We start from the raw sequence: 17,405 nt of genomic DNA on the forward strand, positions 1-17,405 counted from the left end.
TTACCATGTGTATTTAAGCTATTAGTTAGTTATAATAATAAAAAGCTTATTAAGTTGATTTTATGGATAAATATATAATAAACAGAATATTACATGGGCGCTTGGAGATACGAAATTTATCTTCTTTTGTTGAAAATCTCTCACTCGTTCGATGCGCTCACTCGTGAGAGATCTTTTCAACACTTGAAGATAAATTTCGTATCTCCGCGCGCCCATGTAATATCCTCTCTATATATATCCCAAAATATGTGGTTTTAGATTTGAAATATTCTCTTGTGTATGTTATATCTTAATTAAGTTCGATCTAAATCATTGCAATGTGGTCCCTAATTTTTCATCGTTTCCTTGCTAATAAATGTAGCACTCTGCATATGTCTTTTGTCTAGACACCTAGTTAATTTCGGATTGGTTTTCCGAATAATGTAGAAAAGTAACTAGAATTTGAAAATTTATTAAAGGAATTTCCAAAAAGTTTCTTATTTCAGTGATATGTCTTCCTATTGGAAGGGCAAACGCACGCACAATCATAGCTGATCAAACCGGCACACTTATTAGTATTCGCGTCATTTAATTCAATGCCTTAATTCTCTCTCTTTCCGTTTTTGCAGGAAAAACGTAAACACCATCCAATTATAGACCTTTCACTTATTTCTAGAAAAAAATATAAATGCGTACTTGAAAGCGTAGAGGGTTTGTATAGACGATAGTTCTAAGAGCGTAAAGACTGCATTTCTTTCCTCAACGCAATCAAAGCGCTACACTTGAATTAGAATCTTGAGGAATTAAACTCGAGGCTTGAGCCAAGACAAACTTTTAGGAGCTCTAATAGCTTCAATCAAAGCTAGAGATATTGAGAGAAGCTCGTAACTAATTGTGATTTTTTTACTATTCGTAGAAAAACTTCCTGAGGAGACATGAACTTCACGATTTCGGTCAACTTGAACAACACCTTAAATTTCACAGAATGGCGCACCAACGGCTCTTTAGATTACGACAAACGATCTTCTATGGCAGTTCTTGCTCAGGCAGCTTCCTTGGCAGTGATCATGTTCTCATCTATCTTCGGAAATATTCTCATTCTACTGGCTATCTACATAAACCGACATTTACGCGAGATAACCAGTGTATTCATAGCGAATCTCGCTTGCGCAGACCTTCTGTTATCTCTCATAGGAATGCCATTTACGTTGGCATCGTCCATAACGTATAACTGGATCTTTGGTGAGCACGTGTGTAGGTTCCATGGAATGGCAAACGGAATATTCTGTTTTGCTTCGATGCTTTCTTTAGCAGCCGTGTCCTTTGAACGGTTTGTTGCCATAACCAAACCCTTAAAATACCGTTTGATCATGACTCAAAAGACTGTGACAATCATGATAGTATATGTATGGTTCCAATCGATTTTCTGTGCGCTGTTGCCTGTGTTTGGCTGGTCGCGTTACACTTATGTACGCAATGAATCGATGTGTACTGGAGACTGGCCAAGCGATATACCATATGTACTCTTTCTCTTTGCTCTGAACTTTTTCTTCCCTTTAATAATAATGAGCTATTGTTACTACCACATATTTAAGACAGCAATCGATCACTCCAAGCGTATAAAAACTGCTACTGAATGCATCGGAGTTTTGGATAAAATAGAACAGCGTCAGAAACCGAAAGACAATGAACTTGAAAGCAACGTTCGTGAAGAAGATATCGCCAAAGAAATGACCAAAGAAGAAGACCTCGCTCAGAACAAATCTACCAAAAAAGAACACGATTTCGCTCAAGTAAAATCCATAGAAATCGAAATAAATACTTCTCAGGAAAACAAGAGACAAAGAACAGAAAAGAAATACAAGCAAGACAAGAAAGCAGCCAAAACTCTTCTACTCGTGATGGGTACATTTTTATTTTGTTGGTTTCCTCACGTTCTCGGCATGACGTGCCTACTTTTTCCATCATGCCCCTGGCCTGACGAATTCTTCGCGACCACAACATGGTTGGCAATGATGAACAGTGGTTGCAATCCTATTATCTATGGGCTTCTTAACAGACGGTTTCGACAAAGTTTCAAAAAGTTAATCTTCTGTGGAAAATTAGGTAGACGAATAGAGAACGCAGAGAGTTAGTCACCTGCTTAGGTTTCGTCTCGAGGAGGTTGTCAAAGACCACCTTTTCCATTTAACACTGCAAAAAACTCGCTCATTTTCTTTTGAACTCAGATAGAGCGGCTTTCGTGTGAGTGGAGAATATACTAATAGCGCGTACATGGCATACCGCATAGCATTTGAGTTGGATTTCCATCGATTCTCTACAATTTATCTAATTACGGTCTGCGTATTCCGCACTTTAGAAAGGCATACAATCTGCCCTTCCCTGTTCCACTCCTACGAAATCTGCTTACGTTCAATGCAGAGATGCAATGCAATGATAGAACCCGCCCTGTTATAATAGCGATAAATTCTGTAAGATTTCTGCCTTTTTGAGACTCGCCTTTTCATTGTTTGGGAGCCAGACATAGAACCCGCCCCGTGTTATGTTTAAGTTCTGCTTTTGAGCCTCTCGCCATTTCATTGTTCCCGAGCTAGAGATAGAAGCCGCTCTCTTTTTATAGCATCGCGAGGTATATTTCAAGTTCGGCGTCTGAGACCTTTCGCCATGCTTTTATTCCCGAGCCAAATATAGAACGCGCTCTGTTTTTACAGCGTCGAGTCCTGTTTAAGTTCGGCTTCTGAGACCTTTCGCCATGTTTTTATTCCCGAGCCAAACATAGAACGCGCTCTGTTATTACAGCGTCGAGTCCTGTTTAAGTTCGGCTTTTATGACTCTCGCCATTTATTTATTTCCGAGCCAGAGATAGAACCCGCTCTGTTATTACAGCGATGAGTTCTGTTTAAGTTCGGCTTTTGAGACTCTCCTGCGCCGTTTTCTTATCGCGAACATCTCTGCTACTTAGGAGGGGAGGGAAACAATAATTAATAAATAATAATAATAAATAATAATAAGTAAATAATCTATCCGAAAGATAGGCCGACGCACGAGAAATATATAATAATATAATAATGATAATTAATACATTTGCTTTTAAGGATGTCCTCGAAAATAAAAATAAAATCGTGATTCTCAGTTTATTTATTTGAAATATTTATTTATTATGTTCTTTATTATTCGTTTCTTTGTATGTTTTTGAAAATCGTATCCTGTTTTGACTCACGTACGTGGTGTTCAGTGAAGAGGCTTGTCACCTTCCAACGCAGCCGTCTGAATCAAAGCACTCTTCAGCCAACTCAAAACATCTAAGTATACCCCTGCGCACGTTTGTAATTACACCAGCAAGTAAACTCAACTTAGCGGTTATTAATTAAATTTTGAATATTATTAGTTATTAATTTTCCTCAACTTTGTCTGCTCGTTTACCAACATAATTTATTCTGTGTTCTTCTCTTCATAATTTCTTCTATATACTCAATTGAAGAATCGTTGCTGGTCTCAGAAACATAGAAGCTGAGACCGAAATGGCACATGGGAAGTACGTTTATTAGATGGATGCTATGACCGGCGACCCGTGGCATCATCCACTGTTTTTAATACACGTTTGGCATTCTAAACCGACTGCATGGATGGCGTAAATGAATAAATTATAACATAATTATGTTATTTCCCATGTGCCATTTCGGTCTTAGCTTTTATGTTCTATGTTTCTGAACCCGACAACGATTCTTCAATTGATTGTATACAGCTTATTCAAAAAAGGTTGAATATACTGAATAGTGCATTCCAAGACCAAAGGGCATTGTGGGTCTTGTTAATTTAAAATAAAAAGTAAATGTACAGCAATGAACTCTCTACATGCAGTCAGTATATTGTTTCAGATGGAATACACTAAAAATAGAATAAACTCTCTACATGTAGTCAGTATATTGTTTCAGATGGAATACACTAAAAATAGAATAAATAATTATTATTAATCCTATTTTAGAAAATATCACGATGACCCACAATGCACTTCGGTCTTGGAATGCGCTATTCAGTAAGCAGTATTCAGTATTCAAGCTTTTTTGAAATAGCTGTACAATACATTTCAAGCTTAGTAAGGAGCATGCAAGATGCAGAATGCAGAATGCAACATGCAACAAAAACCTTCACCCACCATTTTGGAAATTGCTGTATATTACATCGTATGTACGTACCGTGCAGACCGTAATATCGAATAGACATTTTTAGCTACGGCATCACTTACTTAATTAAATTGTTGAAGGAATTTGCATTCCCAAAATTATAGTCGAGATTTTCAGTGGAAAAAAAAGCATAAAATTTGGTGTAGATATATTTGAGGATAAAATAAGGAAGTTCAGTGGGAAAAATATTTATTTAATGAAGTGAACATCGCAGCATTTTACTATAGATTCCATGTTACTACCAGAGCTTCAAGTCAAAAGTGCCAAATTGCGTTTGTTTTCCCCAACGAGTTTAGAGAATGGCTCAGAAAGTTATAGACTAATTCCATAAGCCGTAGTTTTCGCTCCGTTCTTGGTTCGTCGTGATCAATATCCAGAATCGACAAAATGGCGAATACACCGACTTATGAGTGGAATTAGTCTTAAGAAAATTAGAACTTCTGGGCCCGGTTGTACGAAGGGTGAATAGCGCTATTCGATGGATAAATCCTTATCCAGTGGATAAATCCTTATCCAGTGGATAAATAAATGCTGCTATCCAATAGATTTATCCACTGGATAAGATTTATCCGTCGGATAGCGCTATCCAACCTTCGTACAACCGTACCCTGAAGAAGAATTCTAAGTTTTTTCAGCATTGAGCAAGGGAGCATTGCAGCATTTTAGTGCTTTAACGTAATTTATTCATCCCATATGAATTTTGAACCACATTGTGAGCGTCAAGTTACCCTGGGTTCCAGAGGCTTGAGGAGGTCCTTCTCCTCCCCTCTCCTCCCAATTCCACCTCGACCTCATCAAGCCTCTGGAACCCAGGGTAGCGTCAAGTCAAAAGTGCCAAAACTTGCGTTTTCCCTCAGAAAAGAGTAAAGAAATTTTCGATATTCGCGCGGCCCTTATTAACTTATTCTCATATCTTGTGCGCCTGGAATATGATACAAACTAGACACTGAATCATCCTGCTCGCATTTAAACGGGTCCACTTTTGGCTCTGTGTTTTTTCGTCCGTCCACAACAAATGATATCCTTAAAACTTTGCCGAAATCGTCTGTTAAGGGCACCATAGATGATAGGATTACAGCCACTATTCATCATTGCAAGCCAGGTCGTAGTGGCGTAAAACTCATCAGGTCAAGAACATGAGGGGAATAGCAAACAAGTCATGCCTATAAAATGAGGACACCAGCAAAATAAAAACGAACCGACTACAATAAGTAATGTCTTGGCAGCTTTTTCGTCCCTAATGTACCTGGACTTGCTCTCGTTATTTTGAAGAACCGATAATACACTTACGCGAGAGGAATTAAGCATCGAGGTGCGTTTAACAGTAGGCACTGCCATTGCTGTCTGCAGTGGATTGTCACCTAGTTGTCCCAAGCGAGTTGTGGCAATTCTTCTCGAGTGCTCTCGAGCAGTCTTAAGTATATGGTAATAGCTATAAACCATAACAAGAAGTGGAATAATGAAGCAAGCAGTGAATATAAACAATGTATAGGGGATACTGTACCCCCAATCACCCGTACATATTGACTCTTTCCTGATGTAGGTGTATCTAGACCATCCAAATATTGGTAGCAAAGCGCAGGAAATTGACTGGAACCAGACATAAACGATCATCATTGTCACTATCCTTGGAGTTATGATTAGTTTGTATTGCAATGGTTTGATGATTGCCACGTATCGATCGATCGATACAGCTGCTAGTGAGAGCATAGACGCAATGCAGAACGCTGAATTGGACAGTCCATTGATTTTGCACCAGTGAGAACTAAAAATCCATTCGTATGTTATGGACGATGTCAACGTAAATGGCATCCCTATGAGAGATAAGAGAAGGTCTGCACAAGCGAGATTCGCTATGAATACACTAGTTACCTCGCGTAAATGACGGTTTATGTAGATAGCCAGTAGAATGAGAATATTCCCGAAGATGGACGAGAACATGATCACTCCTAGAAATGCAGCTTGGAGTATTATTTCCACTTGTGTGCGATGATCGGGAAATTTCTCTTCTTCTGCTTTAAGCATTGTTTCATTTCTGCTTGTGTTGATCATCATTTTACCTCAAACGGGAAATCTGATCTTATTTCTTTTCTTTTCCTTCTTGTACTCTTAGCAGCTTCTGAGTTTTTCTGCTTTGCTATTTGTCAACATTTTTTTTCAGTTCCGTCAATATTTCCTTTATCGAATAGTGTATATGGCATAACATCAATTGAAGGCTCTACAAAAGTTTACAAAGATTCTTTAAACCCGCTCTATTAATAACATGACAATCCATTCAAAATTGGTGAAGTGCATGGTTGGTTTGGATGTTGACACTTCATATCTGTCCTTCAATCTGAAGACAAAAGTACATGTAATTAATATTTAATTGTACATGTATATTGTATAGAAGAACTCAAAGAAGATTATGCGGAAGCATCAGTGCTTGTAGTCTGGAAAAAAATGTTTTGGATACGATCTTTAGGGAAATTGACTTAAGATCAACCTCTTTCTTCCAAGAATTCTCGGAAAAACTAAATTATTGGCAAAATATATAGAGAAAAATAAATAAACTAAGAGAAGTAAAGTAGAGTTTGAAATGTATTCAAATTATTTGACAGTTAATTAAGAATTCTTGAAGAAAATGAGTTTACATCATACACCTGCAAATATTGCGGACAATGAATCGAGAAATCCTCATTTTGAAGTATTAAACTTCATCATTTAGTCTTCATCAGTCATATTATTTGAAATATTTAACAAGTCAGTTAGTTACAAATTCTCAAGTAAAGAGAATGAGTTTCAACATACACCCGTAAATAATGCGGGAAATCAATCGGGAAATCCTAATTTTGAAGTATTGAACTTCATAATTCAGTCTTCATCAGTCATAGTATTTGTTTGAAATATTTGACACGGCAGTTAATTAAAAATTCTCGAAGAGAATGAGGTTACAGTATACACCTGCAAATAATGCGAGAAAGGAATCAAGAAATCCTCATTTTAAAGCATTGAACTTAATCATTCTTAGAAATTGTAAGCCGTTGAAATAAAGGATATATATAGTGACTATATCAAAACAGTTACAAATCAATCATCATGCAAGTTGTATTATGAGCTATTCTTTAAAAGTGGTGTTACACGGAACAACTTGCAACACCGATTTTTCGTGCAACGCTATTGCGCCATTTGTGCCATGTTACACGGGAACAACTTTTCGCGCAACATTCACTTTAGTATTCAGTCTACACGCTGCCAACTCACTCACAGCTATCTCTTTTCTTCTTTTCTTGCTTTTAACATTTTTTATCAACTACAAAAGTTTCAACTTGTATGTTTCAGTAGGTTTAGACAATTGTTGCAGTTGCTGTACTCTTTAAACTTACTTCTTCTACAGTCGGCGCCATTTTGTTGCGCGTCAAATCGGCGATGGACATGTTACACACATCGATTTGCTGAAAATTCGTCATCTTGTTATGCAAGTTTTTAAAGCCAGATCAAAAACTTTCAACGTGTTGCAGAGTGAAAAATTGCGCGAAAAATCGTCCTCGGCGCTATGTTACACGACAACGATTTTTCGTGCAACAGTGTTGCGCAAAAAATCGGCGTTGCAAGTTGGTCCGTGTAACACCACCTTAATGAGGAATGTGAAGTTCCTAAGTTCATGACGTGGTTTTTAATGTAGCACATTTTGCATTTCAAATTCATCCAGTAAAGTATAGTCCATTTACATGAATTATTGTTATTTACCTTTCGGATTGTATTATTTCAATATATATATTATCATTTTATTATATATTACTTATATTATATCTGGATACGGTGGCATATCGACAGAAATTCAAAATTTTGATTCCCCTGTGCCATACCTCCAATATATCGGCAGAGCTGAGGCGTTGTATGGACTTCGAACCTGATGGCAATTAAGGCTTTTTGTCTGCCCTTGGGCCCGAAAGCATCAAGCAGAGACTGGGTCACCCATCCAAGTACTAATTTTACTTAAGAGTGTGTTTCAAGGATTTCTCAACAATTTTTTTAATTACAAATTAAACTGAAAGGTTCCATTCAAAAAGAAACAATGCCTTGATTCACGGTGTTGATCAATTGGTAGAATGTCGTCCACAATATATCACATTTGTCGCGGTGTGGTTACAGAAACTGAGTCAATTACTGGCTTTCCAATTACATATTAGCAAGTCCTTATATCTTATATTGGCAAAGATATTTTTTATTTAGTATTTGTTCGGTTTCCGATCATTTGAAAGCATATTTTTTAAATTCTACTTTTTATTTAAAAAATTCATCCATCTTCTTAATCATTTTCTTGCGCACTTGAAAACGCAAAGAATATAACTGAGAAATGTTTTAAAAGTTCGAGTTTTAAATGTCCTACCATGAGGATTAAGACACAATGCGATCTTTGATTCATATTGGATTTACCTATAATGTGTAATGATTAATGACAGTGGTAATGGAAGAGAAAGCCAAATTATTTTCTGACAAAAACAGTAAAGGTGTAATCATCCTTTTGTTTTTATTTCCTTTCGTTTTGATGTCTGTCCCAGTAAACTGTTTCTCGATTGATCCCACATTTGCTCTAGTAAATTTGATTCCCGGTATTCCAAAATTTCTCGTTATGTTTGATCTCTAATCCCGTCAGAATGCTACGATACCATAGATACTACCCACCTGGTACCGGCCACCATCGCAGCTGATATATATCTGTACGAAAATATATAGAAAACTTGATATCAAACTATAAAATTTTAAGTACTGCGCTGGCAAAATAGATGTGCTAGCGTACACGCTTATAGGGCATTTTCTCTTTGATATTACGGACAAAAGACTTCAGTGGTCACCGCCGTATCTCGTATTATATACTATTGAGCGAACAATCATAAGAACTGGACACCAAACAATAAAAAAGCATGTTACTGTGTAGAGTCGACATGCTACACTTACAGGTAAAACAAAACCTCTAGGGTATTTCCTTTAGTGATGTCAACAAAATACTCTACCACCACCGTAGCTGTTATACATTCTACTAAGCGAAACAACCTGAACATCAAATTCTAAATTGTTACAGTGTGTAACTGTGGCCGGTAAAAATGCATGCTAAAGATTACTGGCAGAACAATTAATACAGTTCAAAATTTACCTGTTTTTGACATTTTTCTCGGATTTTCAGTTTTCCGCCTTCCTCCGGATCTGAGAAGCCTGACTGAGGTTTCTGCTTTGAATCACACAGCATTTGACTCAAAAGTTCGTTTCTTCCTTAATTTCCCTGGGTTGTTTCGTAGTACTGACGTATGATTTTTTAGCTGCGTTATTATAAGAGTATTGAGCTTGATACCAAACAACTTTGTTTCATTAAGGGTTCTCATTGGAGTTAAGTGATATGCAAATTAAATTTTACCCATAATTGATAACGAGACGCTTGAAAAGCTGTTAACGAGTGTTACGCTCTCTCAACTTGATTAATGATTTACCTGACGATTTATAGCACACGTGCTGATATATATTTAGATAGGAGCGATTGTATTTCAGTTGTTGTGGAATCATTCGCACGCCGGATCACAAGGACTCAATATAATATTGTTCAAAAGCGTAATAGCAAGACAAAACATTCAAAACACTTCTCTAGTTATCTCAAACGAATTTGTAAGTAGTTATACTTATAATGATTTAATCTTAAGTGATTTTTAGTTGAATTAGCGTTTATATCCCACAGTTGACTATTGCCAATACACATGTAAGGGTCACGCTCGACACGCTCGACAGTCCCAGATATTGAGGAATTAGTACAAGAATTAAAGATATTCTAGAGAAGGAAAATCGTGTGTTTTCATTCATAAGTAGCGACCCACGACGAGGGAGCGAAAACAGTCAAAAATTCCTAAAGAAAACTTCACGAATCTGACGATTACCAAGGTCAACAAGGCAAAGACAAGTCGCTCTACAGCCATCACTCGACCAAAACTTAGCATCATTGGAGCTCTAAAGGACTAAAAAAAAAAAAAAAAAAAAAAAACCAAAAGACTTCTTAAACAATTATACAGACTTACATTGTTGGACATAAGGACGTTTGGAAGTTAGTGAAGGAACATTTTGGAGTACAGCTTCAAGCACAGCAAGACTCGAGCAAGACCGATTAAGCAAAATCAATCAAGTTAACAAACTATTAACTTTTAACTCATTCAGACCGACAGAGAAACCATTTGAATTATTTGAAGGTACGAACAACCTATTTTATCTGATTTTAGAATCGCCAATGAACACATTTTGTCTTTTGTACAAATTAAACCATTTCGTACTTGTAATTTGAGTAAAGCCTTCCATTAGAAAGACAACTCGCACGTGGAGTGCATGGAAACGAGGCTACGATACTTATAAAATCTGAAGTAAAACACTTTCGCAGCAAAATGCCGCCAAAATTAGCATCAGGAACACTAATTGCACGGATGCAAAATGCAACTCATAATCTGTACGAACTTTTCGACGAATTTAATACGATTTATGAAACAAGACCACAAATAGAAAGACTTAACCGCATATTTATCCAAGTTGAGTCTAAATACAGAAAAGTTAAACAACAACTCGAAGATTACGCTGATAGACTCATAGATGAAGGTGCATCTACAGAAGACGAAGCATCACAAGCCAACAGAAAGTTTGGAAAAGAAATAAAGGCCGACTATTTGCAGATTGCTGAAAAGTTCGCGCTGTACGAAAACGAATGCAGTACACCAAAACAAGAAGGCGCAAAACAGTTTGACAACGCAGGATCTCTGGAGGCCATGACAGCAGCAGTTACAAAGATGGCAAAATCCCTAGAAGTGAAATCCAATCCCAGTGGTCTAGAAAGATTGTCTGTCCCGTCATGGGATGGAACCCGCAGATCTTACGCAACGTTTAAGAAAGAATTCAACCACTGGATGACGAAATACAAACAAGACGAAGAAGAGCAGCTACAACGCTTCCGGAAAGCCATGCCAAAGGGCTGGTGGTCAGATCAAGTCACAACCTGCAAAAGTATCACTCAAGCTTGGAGCATCCTAGATGTCGAATTTGAAGACAAAAGAAGACTTATGGACAGTCTCTTAACCGAGATAAATGATCTTAAAGCCATCAAGAGAGACTCGAAATCTCTGATGAGTTTTAGCACCACAGTACGCAGGTACGTCAACGACATGGAAGACAATGACTGCTCAGTAACGAAATCTACAGAGTCACCATTTTTCATGTCCCAGCTTCTTTCAAAACTGGATCCCAGAGATAACGTAGAGTACGGCCGCGAGATGCAAAGACAGCGCAAGCCAGAAACTGTCATGACGCTGATTGAATGGCTTCATCAGGAGGCAAACCTCCGATCAAGGGGGAAGCGCGACGACAACAACGCTGACGACGACAAGGCAGATAAACAGAAACGATCCATATTTTACCGAAGGTCAGACAGTCACGCCGTTGACAGCACCCAAGCCTTCGCAGACGACGACTGTATACTCGGATGCCCTACAAAACATCTACTGCAAACCTGTACCATCTTCCAGAGCTTAACAGTAAGTCAACGCTGGGATATTGTCAAGCAGAACAAACGTTGTCGCAAGTGCCTTAGACTACACCATACCAACGATTGTCAAAAGGCCGACGGAACATCGTGTGACAAATGTACGAAGAACCATCACCGCCTTCTCCACAGCGAAAAGAAAGAGAATTTACTAGTACCATCTTTCATCAAGCCACCTGCTATCAGCAACAATAATGCACAAACCAGTTCCCGAAGTGAGAAAACAAAATCTGTTGCTGGACTTTGCCCAATACAGAAAATAAAAGCAGTTGACGACAAAGGAACATCTGTAGAACTGCTCGCTATGCTTGACAGTGGATCAAACACAAGTCTTCTGTCAAAGAGCGCAGCAAAACGGCTCAACCTGAGTGGATCTAAAACTCACCTCACCATGAATCTAGCTGGAGGAGGTACGAGATCAGAAGAATCTGACCTCCTGGAGATCACGATCATGCCAATCAACGAACAGAGTATCAAGAAGACTTTGTCAGTATATACAGTGCAAAAACCATGCAGCAGTGCCAAGACGGTGTCAAAAAAACTCGTAGAAAGTTACAAACACCTCAAACAAGTATCAGATGAAATATACCTTGCTGGTGGGACAGTAGATCTTTTAATCGGAACTGATTTTGCGGATGCATTTGTCGATATACACTCTATCACAGGAGAGACCGGTGAACCCATCGCCAAAAGAAACTGTTTCGGTTGGTATATCCTGGGACAGTTCCACTCAACGTCGATGACCGAAAACATCCAGTTCGTGGATGTAGGAACAGTAAGCATTGCCGAAGACATCAAATCACTCATCCAACAGGACCAACTAGGAATTAAGCCAACGGAGTTCTGTACATGCAACGACAAAGTTCTTCAAGAGAGCAAGTTTATCAAGTCCCTTTCAAAATCAACAACCCTGGTCGAAGGACGGGTGCAAATTAAGATGCCCTGGAAAGATACTGGTCCGCCTAAACAAAGCAATTATGACATTGCCTATAAAAGAATGAAATCATCGGAGAGGAGCTTCAACAAGAAGAACTGCTTCGAAGTTGTAGAAAAGGAAGTTCAGAAACTTATCGATCAAGGCTTTATCACACAAGTACCATCAGATCAGATTGACCACAACAAACCAGAGTGGTATTTACCACTTCAAGCTGTCTTCACTCCTGACAAGACAACTAAAGTTCGTCTGGTGTTTGATTCATCCTCCAAAGGGCATGATGGATTGAGTCTGAACGACCATTTAGAAAAGGGCCCAAATTACATCAATAATCTCTGTGACATCCTTTTGGCTTGGCGTTGGGACAGTGTCGCTTACTCTGGTGACATAAGGAAAATGTTCAACCAAATCACAGTTCATCCAGAAGATCAAATCTTCCACCGCTTCTTATGGAGGAAAAGCCCTCAAGACCCGCCTACTGTGTATCAGTGGCTCAGGCTGAACTTCGGAGACAAACCAGCCCCAGACATCGCCACCAATACGATTAACTTCCTCGCAAAGTCATCTGAAGACCAGTTCCCTGAAGCTGCAGCGGAACTTAGAGAACATGCATATGTCGACGATATTGGAGGTTCAAAGATGCAGTCATCGGAAGCAAAGAAAGTCATCAAAGACATCGACACAATACTGAGCAAAGGACAATTTAAAATAAAGGCCTGGCACTCAAACAACAGAGCCATAGACCAATCTGAAGGAGACCAATTCACTGATCTACTGGGACACAGATGGAACAAAGACACAGATACTTTCTCCCTCAAAAGAAATGCAATCACGGCACCTCATCAGAACTTGACGAAACGAAACTGCCTAGCACTCCTCGCTCAAATCTGGGATCCCATTGGTCTAGTGTCACCAGTAACAGTAAAGTTCCGAATCGATCTTCAAGATCTTTGGAGCTCAGGGTTTAACTGGGATGATGTCCTACCCGATAGCCTTCAACAAAAATGGAGAGAAAACTTGGAGGTAATGAATCATTTATTGACCTTCGAGTTCAAGCGACAACTAAAGCCTAGCAACGCAGTTGGTCCACCCGAAGTCCACGGATTCTCTGACGGAGGGGAGTTAGCCTATGGAGCCGTCATCTTCCTCAGATGGGAACTGAAAGATGGATCCTATAAATGCGTCCCAATAATGATTAAGCCCTTCGTCGCACCACTGAAAAAGAAGTCGATCCCGAGACTCGAACTGCTTGGATGCCTCGCTCTTACCAGGATGTATGACAGCTGTACGAAAGCGCTGAATTTTGCAAAGATCAACAACTGTAGAAGAACATTCTGGGTCGATTCATCCACAGTACTCTCTTGGTTGAAAACCCCTCCAAAGGAGTTCAAACCCTTTGTTTCTGCCAGAGTAGCCGAGATACAAGAAACGGTCGACACCAACGACTTCAAGTACATCAGATCAAAGCACAACCCCGCGGACGCCCTTACCAGAGGCATCAAGGCAGAGCTCTTGAACTCTTGGTTTAACGGACCTGAGTTCCTACAGCGTCCAGAAAGTGAATGGCCCACGTTCGAAGAAGAGCCAAAAGGCCTTAACGGAGAGCCTTCGTTAGACGCTGAGACCAGAAGAGAGAAGAAAACCTCAACGAAGAATGAAATGGGAACCTACAACACAAGGTCTACCACAATCCACTTGGCAGCTGTTTTCAAAGGAGAAGAGAAAAAAGACAATCCCATTCTTTCGCACCTGCTGACATCATGCTCCACATTCCAGAAAGTCAGAAGGACCCTGGCCTACGTACTACGTTTTGTCCAAAAGGCTGCAAAGAAATCAACAGAAGGAGGACCTCTCACAGTTAAAGAACTGAGTAACGCAGAGAAGCATATCTTCAAATTTGTACAGCTGAAAGTAGATGTTACGAAACTCGATAAGGGTTTGATCGCTCAAGCAGATAAAGATGGTATCGTGAGAGCCCATGGACGATTAGAGAATGTACAATCCCTTCCACATGATATGCGAAATCCAATCATCCTCCCGAAAGATCACCCCCTCGTAGAGCGGCTTATCATACACCTACATAACGAAAGGAGACACTGTGGATACAAGAGCTTAATCCACGAGACCCGGAAACGTTTCTGGATTGTTGGAGTACGAAGTATGGCTAAACGTCTTACAAGAGAATGTGTGGTGTGCAGAAAGCTCCGAAGGAAGCCGCTAGAGCAGCTCATGGGTCAAATTCCCCATCTTCGTGTTGCCACAAGTTACCCTGCCTTTACGAACACAGCACTCGACATGTTTGGACCAATCCAGATACGACTTAATCGGAAAACTTTAAAAGAGGCTCAAATCATAATCTTCACATGTATGACCACAAGAGCAGTCCACCTGGAGTTGGTGACAGACAAGAGCACGGAAACTTTCCTTATGGCGTTCCGACGTTTCGCAAGCTTGAGAGGTCACCCGAGCGTGTGTTGGTCCGATCAAGGCACAAACTTTGTCGGATCTCAGCACTACCTTGAAGAAATTATGAAACAGTGGGACCTAGACAAGATCCAAACCACTCTATCTAATGACTTCACGTGTGATTTCAAATGGGAATGGAACATCCCAACTGCCAGCCATCAAAATGGAGTTGTTGAATCACTAATCAAGTCTGTACGTCAAGCCCTTGATGCAACTTGCAAGAACCAAAGCTTCTCAGAAGAACAATGGCGCACCTTCCTTGCCGAAACCAGCTACATTATCAACAGCAGACCTTTATATCCTAGCTCGGACAACATCTGGGAAAGTCCACCAATCACACCTAATGATATACTGATGGGTCGACACATTTCACCACCTCAGCCCTTAGCGGAAGAAAAAGTCAGCCCCCGTGACCTAGTGCGATCTACTCAGAAACGTATTGAAGAATTTTGGTGCTGTTGGATGAAGTACTTTTCACCAAATCTGCTCCCAAGGAACAAGTGGTACCGAAACAGAGAGAATGTAGCTGTTGGAGACTTGGTATTACTAATCGACCCGAAGCAGAGGAGAACCAAATGGAACGTGGCACTAGTAGTGACCACATACCCAGGGGATGACGGACTAGTGAGGAAAGTCAGAGTCAAGACACAAACTGGCCAATATGATAGACCAATACACAAACTCTGCCTCATTGCCACTCACCAGGAACTTCAGAGTGGCAATTAAACGAAGAACACTCCAAATATTAACATTATATCCCATAGTTAAAATACTGTTTTCAAACGTTACTCAATTGTAACAATTTCCGTACTGGAGGGGAGTGTTACGCTCTCTCAACTTGATTAATGATTTACCTGACGATTTATAGCACACGTGCTGATATATATTTAGATAGGAGCGATTGTATTTCAGTTGTTGTGGAATCATTCGCACGCCGGATCACAAGGACTCAATATAATATTGTTCAAAAGCGTAATAGCAAGACAAAACATTCAAAACACTTCTCTAGTTATCTCAAACGAATTTGTAAGTAGTTATACTTATAATGATTTAATCTTAAGTGATTTTTAGTTGAATTAGCGTTTATATCCCACAGTTGACTATTGCCAATACACATGTAAGGGTCACGCTCGACACGCTCGACAGTCCCAGATATTGAGGAATTAGTACAAGAATTAAAGATATTCTAGAGAAGGAAAATCGTGTGTTTTCATTCATAAGTAGCGACCCACGACGAGGGAGCGAAAACAACGAGGTAAAATAAAACTATCTCCCCTTGAACTATTCATAGTTCTAAAATGCTAAAATGTTAGGATTTTGAAAATGAAATAAAAATTGTCGTTTAGCTCTCATAGAGGCTACTTGACTTTTCCAATTTGAATTTTAGTTTGATGTGATAATGAACAAGAAACTTCACCTTCGAGAGTTTTTAATGTCACAGCACTTGAACCTCGGGAATAACTTTTGTTTATAAAAATAATCGTAAAAATATAGAGAGGATATTACATGGGCGCGCGGAGATACGAAATCTATCTTCGAGTGTTGAAAAGATCTCTCATGCAAGTGAGCGCAGCATAAAATCAACTTAATAAGCTTTTTATTATTATAAAAAAATTTATTTATTTTCACATGTGAAAATAACACGTTATTTTCACATGTGAAAATATCGGTTTTTTGAAAAGGAAAAATATAGGTATTTTATGGATAATTATATGATAAATTATATATCCTTTTAGATTTCAAATAAAGCAACCCGTCACTTTTCCTCGGTGTAGTTACATGTAATGCTCCGAACTCAGTTGATTATGTTCAATACATCCTCCTTATGTATTACCCAGCTCGTTAAATAAATTTGATCGTTTTATCTAACTGATAAACTATCAGTGACGTGACACCAGGGCCCGTTTGTACGAAGGGTGGATAGCGCTACCCGACGGATAAATCTTATCCAGGGATAAATTTATTGGATAACAGCATCGACTTATCCACTGGATAAGGATTTATCCGTCGGATAGCGCTATCCACCCTTCGTACAACCTGGCCCAGTACAGTCAGTTCTGGTTTTAACCGAACCACTTTTTAACTTGAGAACCTTTTATCCTCCTCGAAAAAAATATCCCTTCCAAAAAAAATTGAGGCGACTACGTATATGAATATCATGTTCTGTGTTTACACTAGAAAATGTTTTATTCCTTACTCGAGTACATTTATCAATAGCCCGGCAACAATCAATATTATGCTTGTCATGTTTCTTGGTGATATTACACCTTGATTATTAAGTGTTAGAAGTCTATAA

General features: G+C 39.1%; 3 protein-coding genes and 1 pseudogene across 5 annotated transcripts in view; 3 read left to right on the forward strand and 1 right to left on the reverse strand.

The window, feature by feature from the left end:
- The window catches only part of LOC116298781 (gem-associated protein 5), a 49,817-nt gene that overhangs the window by 24,620 nt on the left and 7,792 nt on the right, over positions 1-17,405 (forward strand). Inside the window, exon 28 of one of the 2 annotated variants that reach the window (XM_089038715.1) lies at positions 896-1,032. The exons of the other annotated variant lie outside the window; for it this stretch is intronic. The gene's annotated coding sequence lies outside the window, so the exon portion shown is untranslated. Of the gene's footprint in view, positions 1-895; positions 1,033-17,405 lie in introns of those variants that run through there. 2 annotated transcript variants of the gene reach the window in all.
- On the forward strand, positions 700-2,471 carry LOC116298783 (putative G protein-coupled receptor No18). The gene has a single exon (XM_031707337.2). It carries the CDS (start codon positions 915-917, stop codon positions 2,112-2,114), a length of 1,200 nt encoding a protein of 399 aa, XP_031563197.1. The 5' UTR covers positions 700-914; the 3' UTR covers positions 2,115-2,471.
- On the reverse strand, positions 4,959-6,383 carry LOC116298784 (alpha-1A adrenergic receptor-like; annotated as a pseudogene).
- On the forward strand, positions 9,604-16,309 carry LOC116294851 (uncharacterized). 2 transcript variants are annotated; one of them, XR_016121508.1, is made up of 2 exons: positions 9,604-16,135; positions 16,206-16,309. XR_016121508.1 is itself a non-coding variant. In XM_089038714.1 (2 exons), the coding sequence occupies exon 2, from the start codon at positions 10,565-10,567 to the stop codon at positions 15,833-15,835; it is 5,271 nt and encodes a 1,756-aa protein (XP_088894840.1). In that variant the 5' UTR covers positions 9,604-9,803; positions 9,874-10,564; the 3' UTR covers positions 15,836-16,309. The 2 variants fall into 2 exon arrangements, 1 of the variants encoding a protein (XP_088894840.1); XM_089038714.1 differs by having other exon boundaries at positions 9,604-9,803; positions 9,874-16,309.

This window comes from Actinia tenebrosa, unplaced genomic scaffold (assembly GCF_029948245.1).
Source record: "Actinia tenebrosa isolate PJP-AT-01 unplaced genomic scaffold, QUT_ActTen_1.0 PGA_scaffold6__47_contigs__length_16458017, whole genome shotgun sequence".
In the NCBI taxonomy this organism is placed as follows: domain Eukaryota; kingdom Metazoa; phylum Cnidaria; class Anthozoa; order Actiniaria; family Actiniidae; genus Actinia; species Actinia tenebrosa.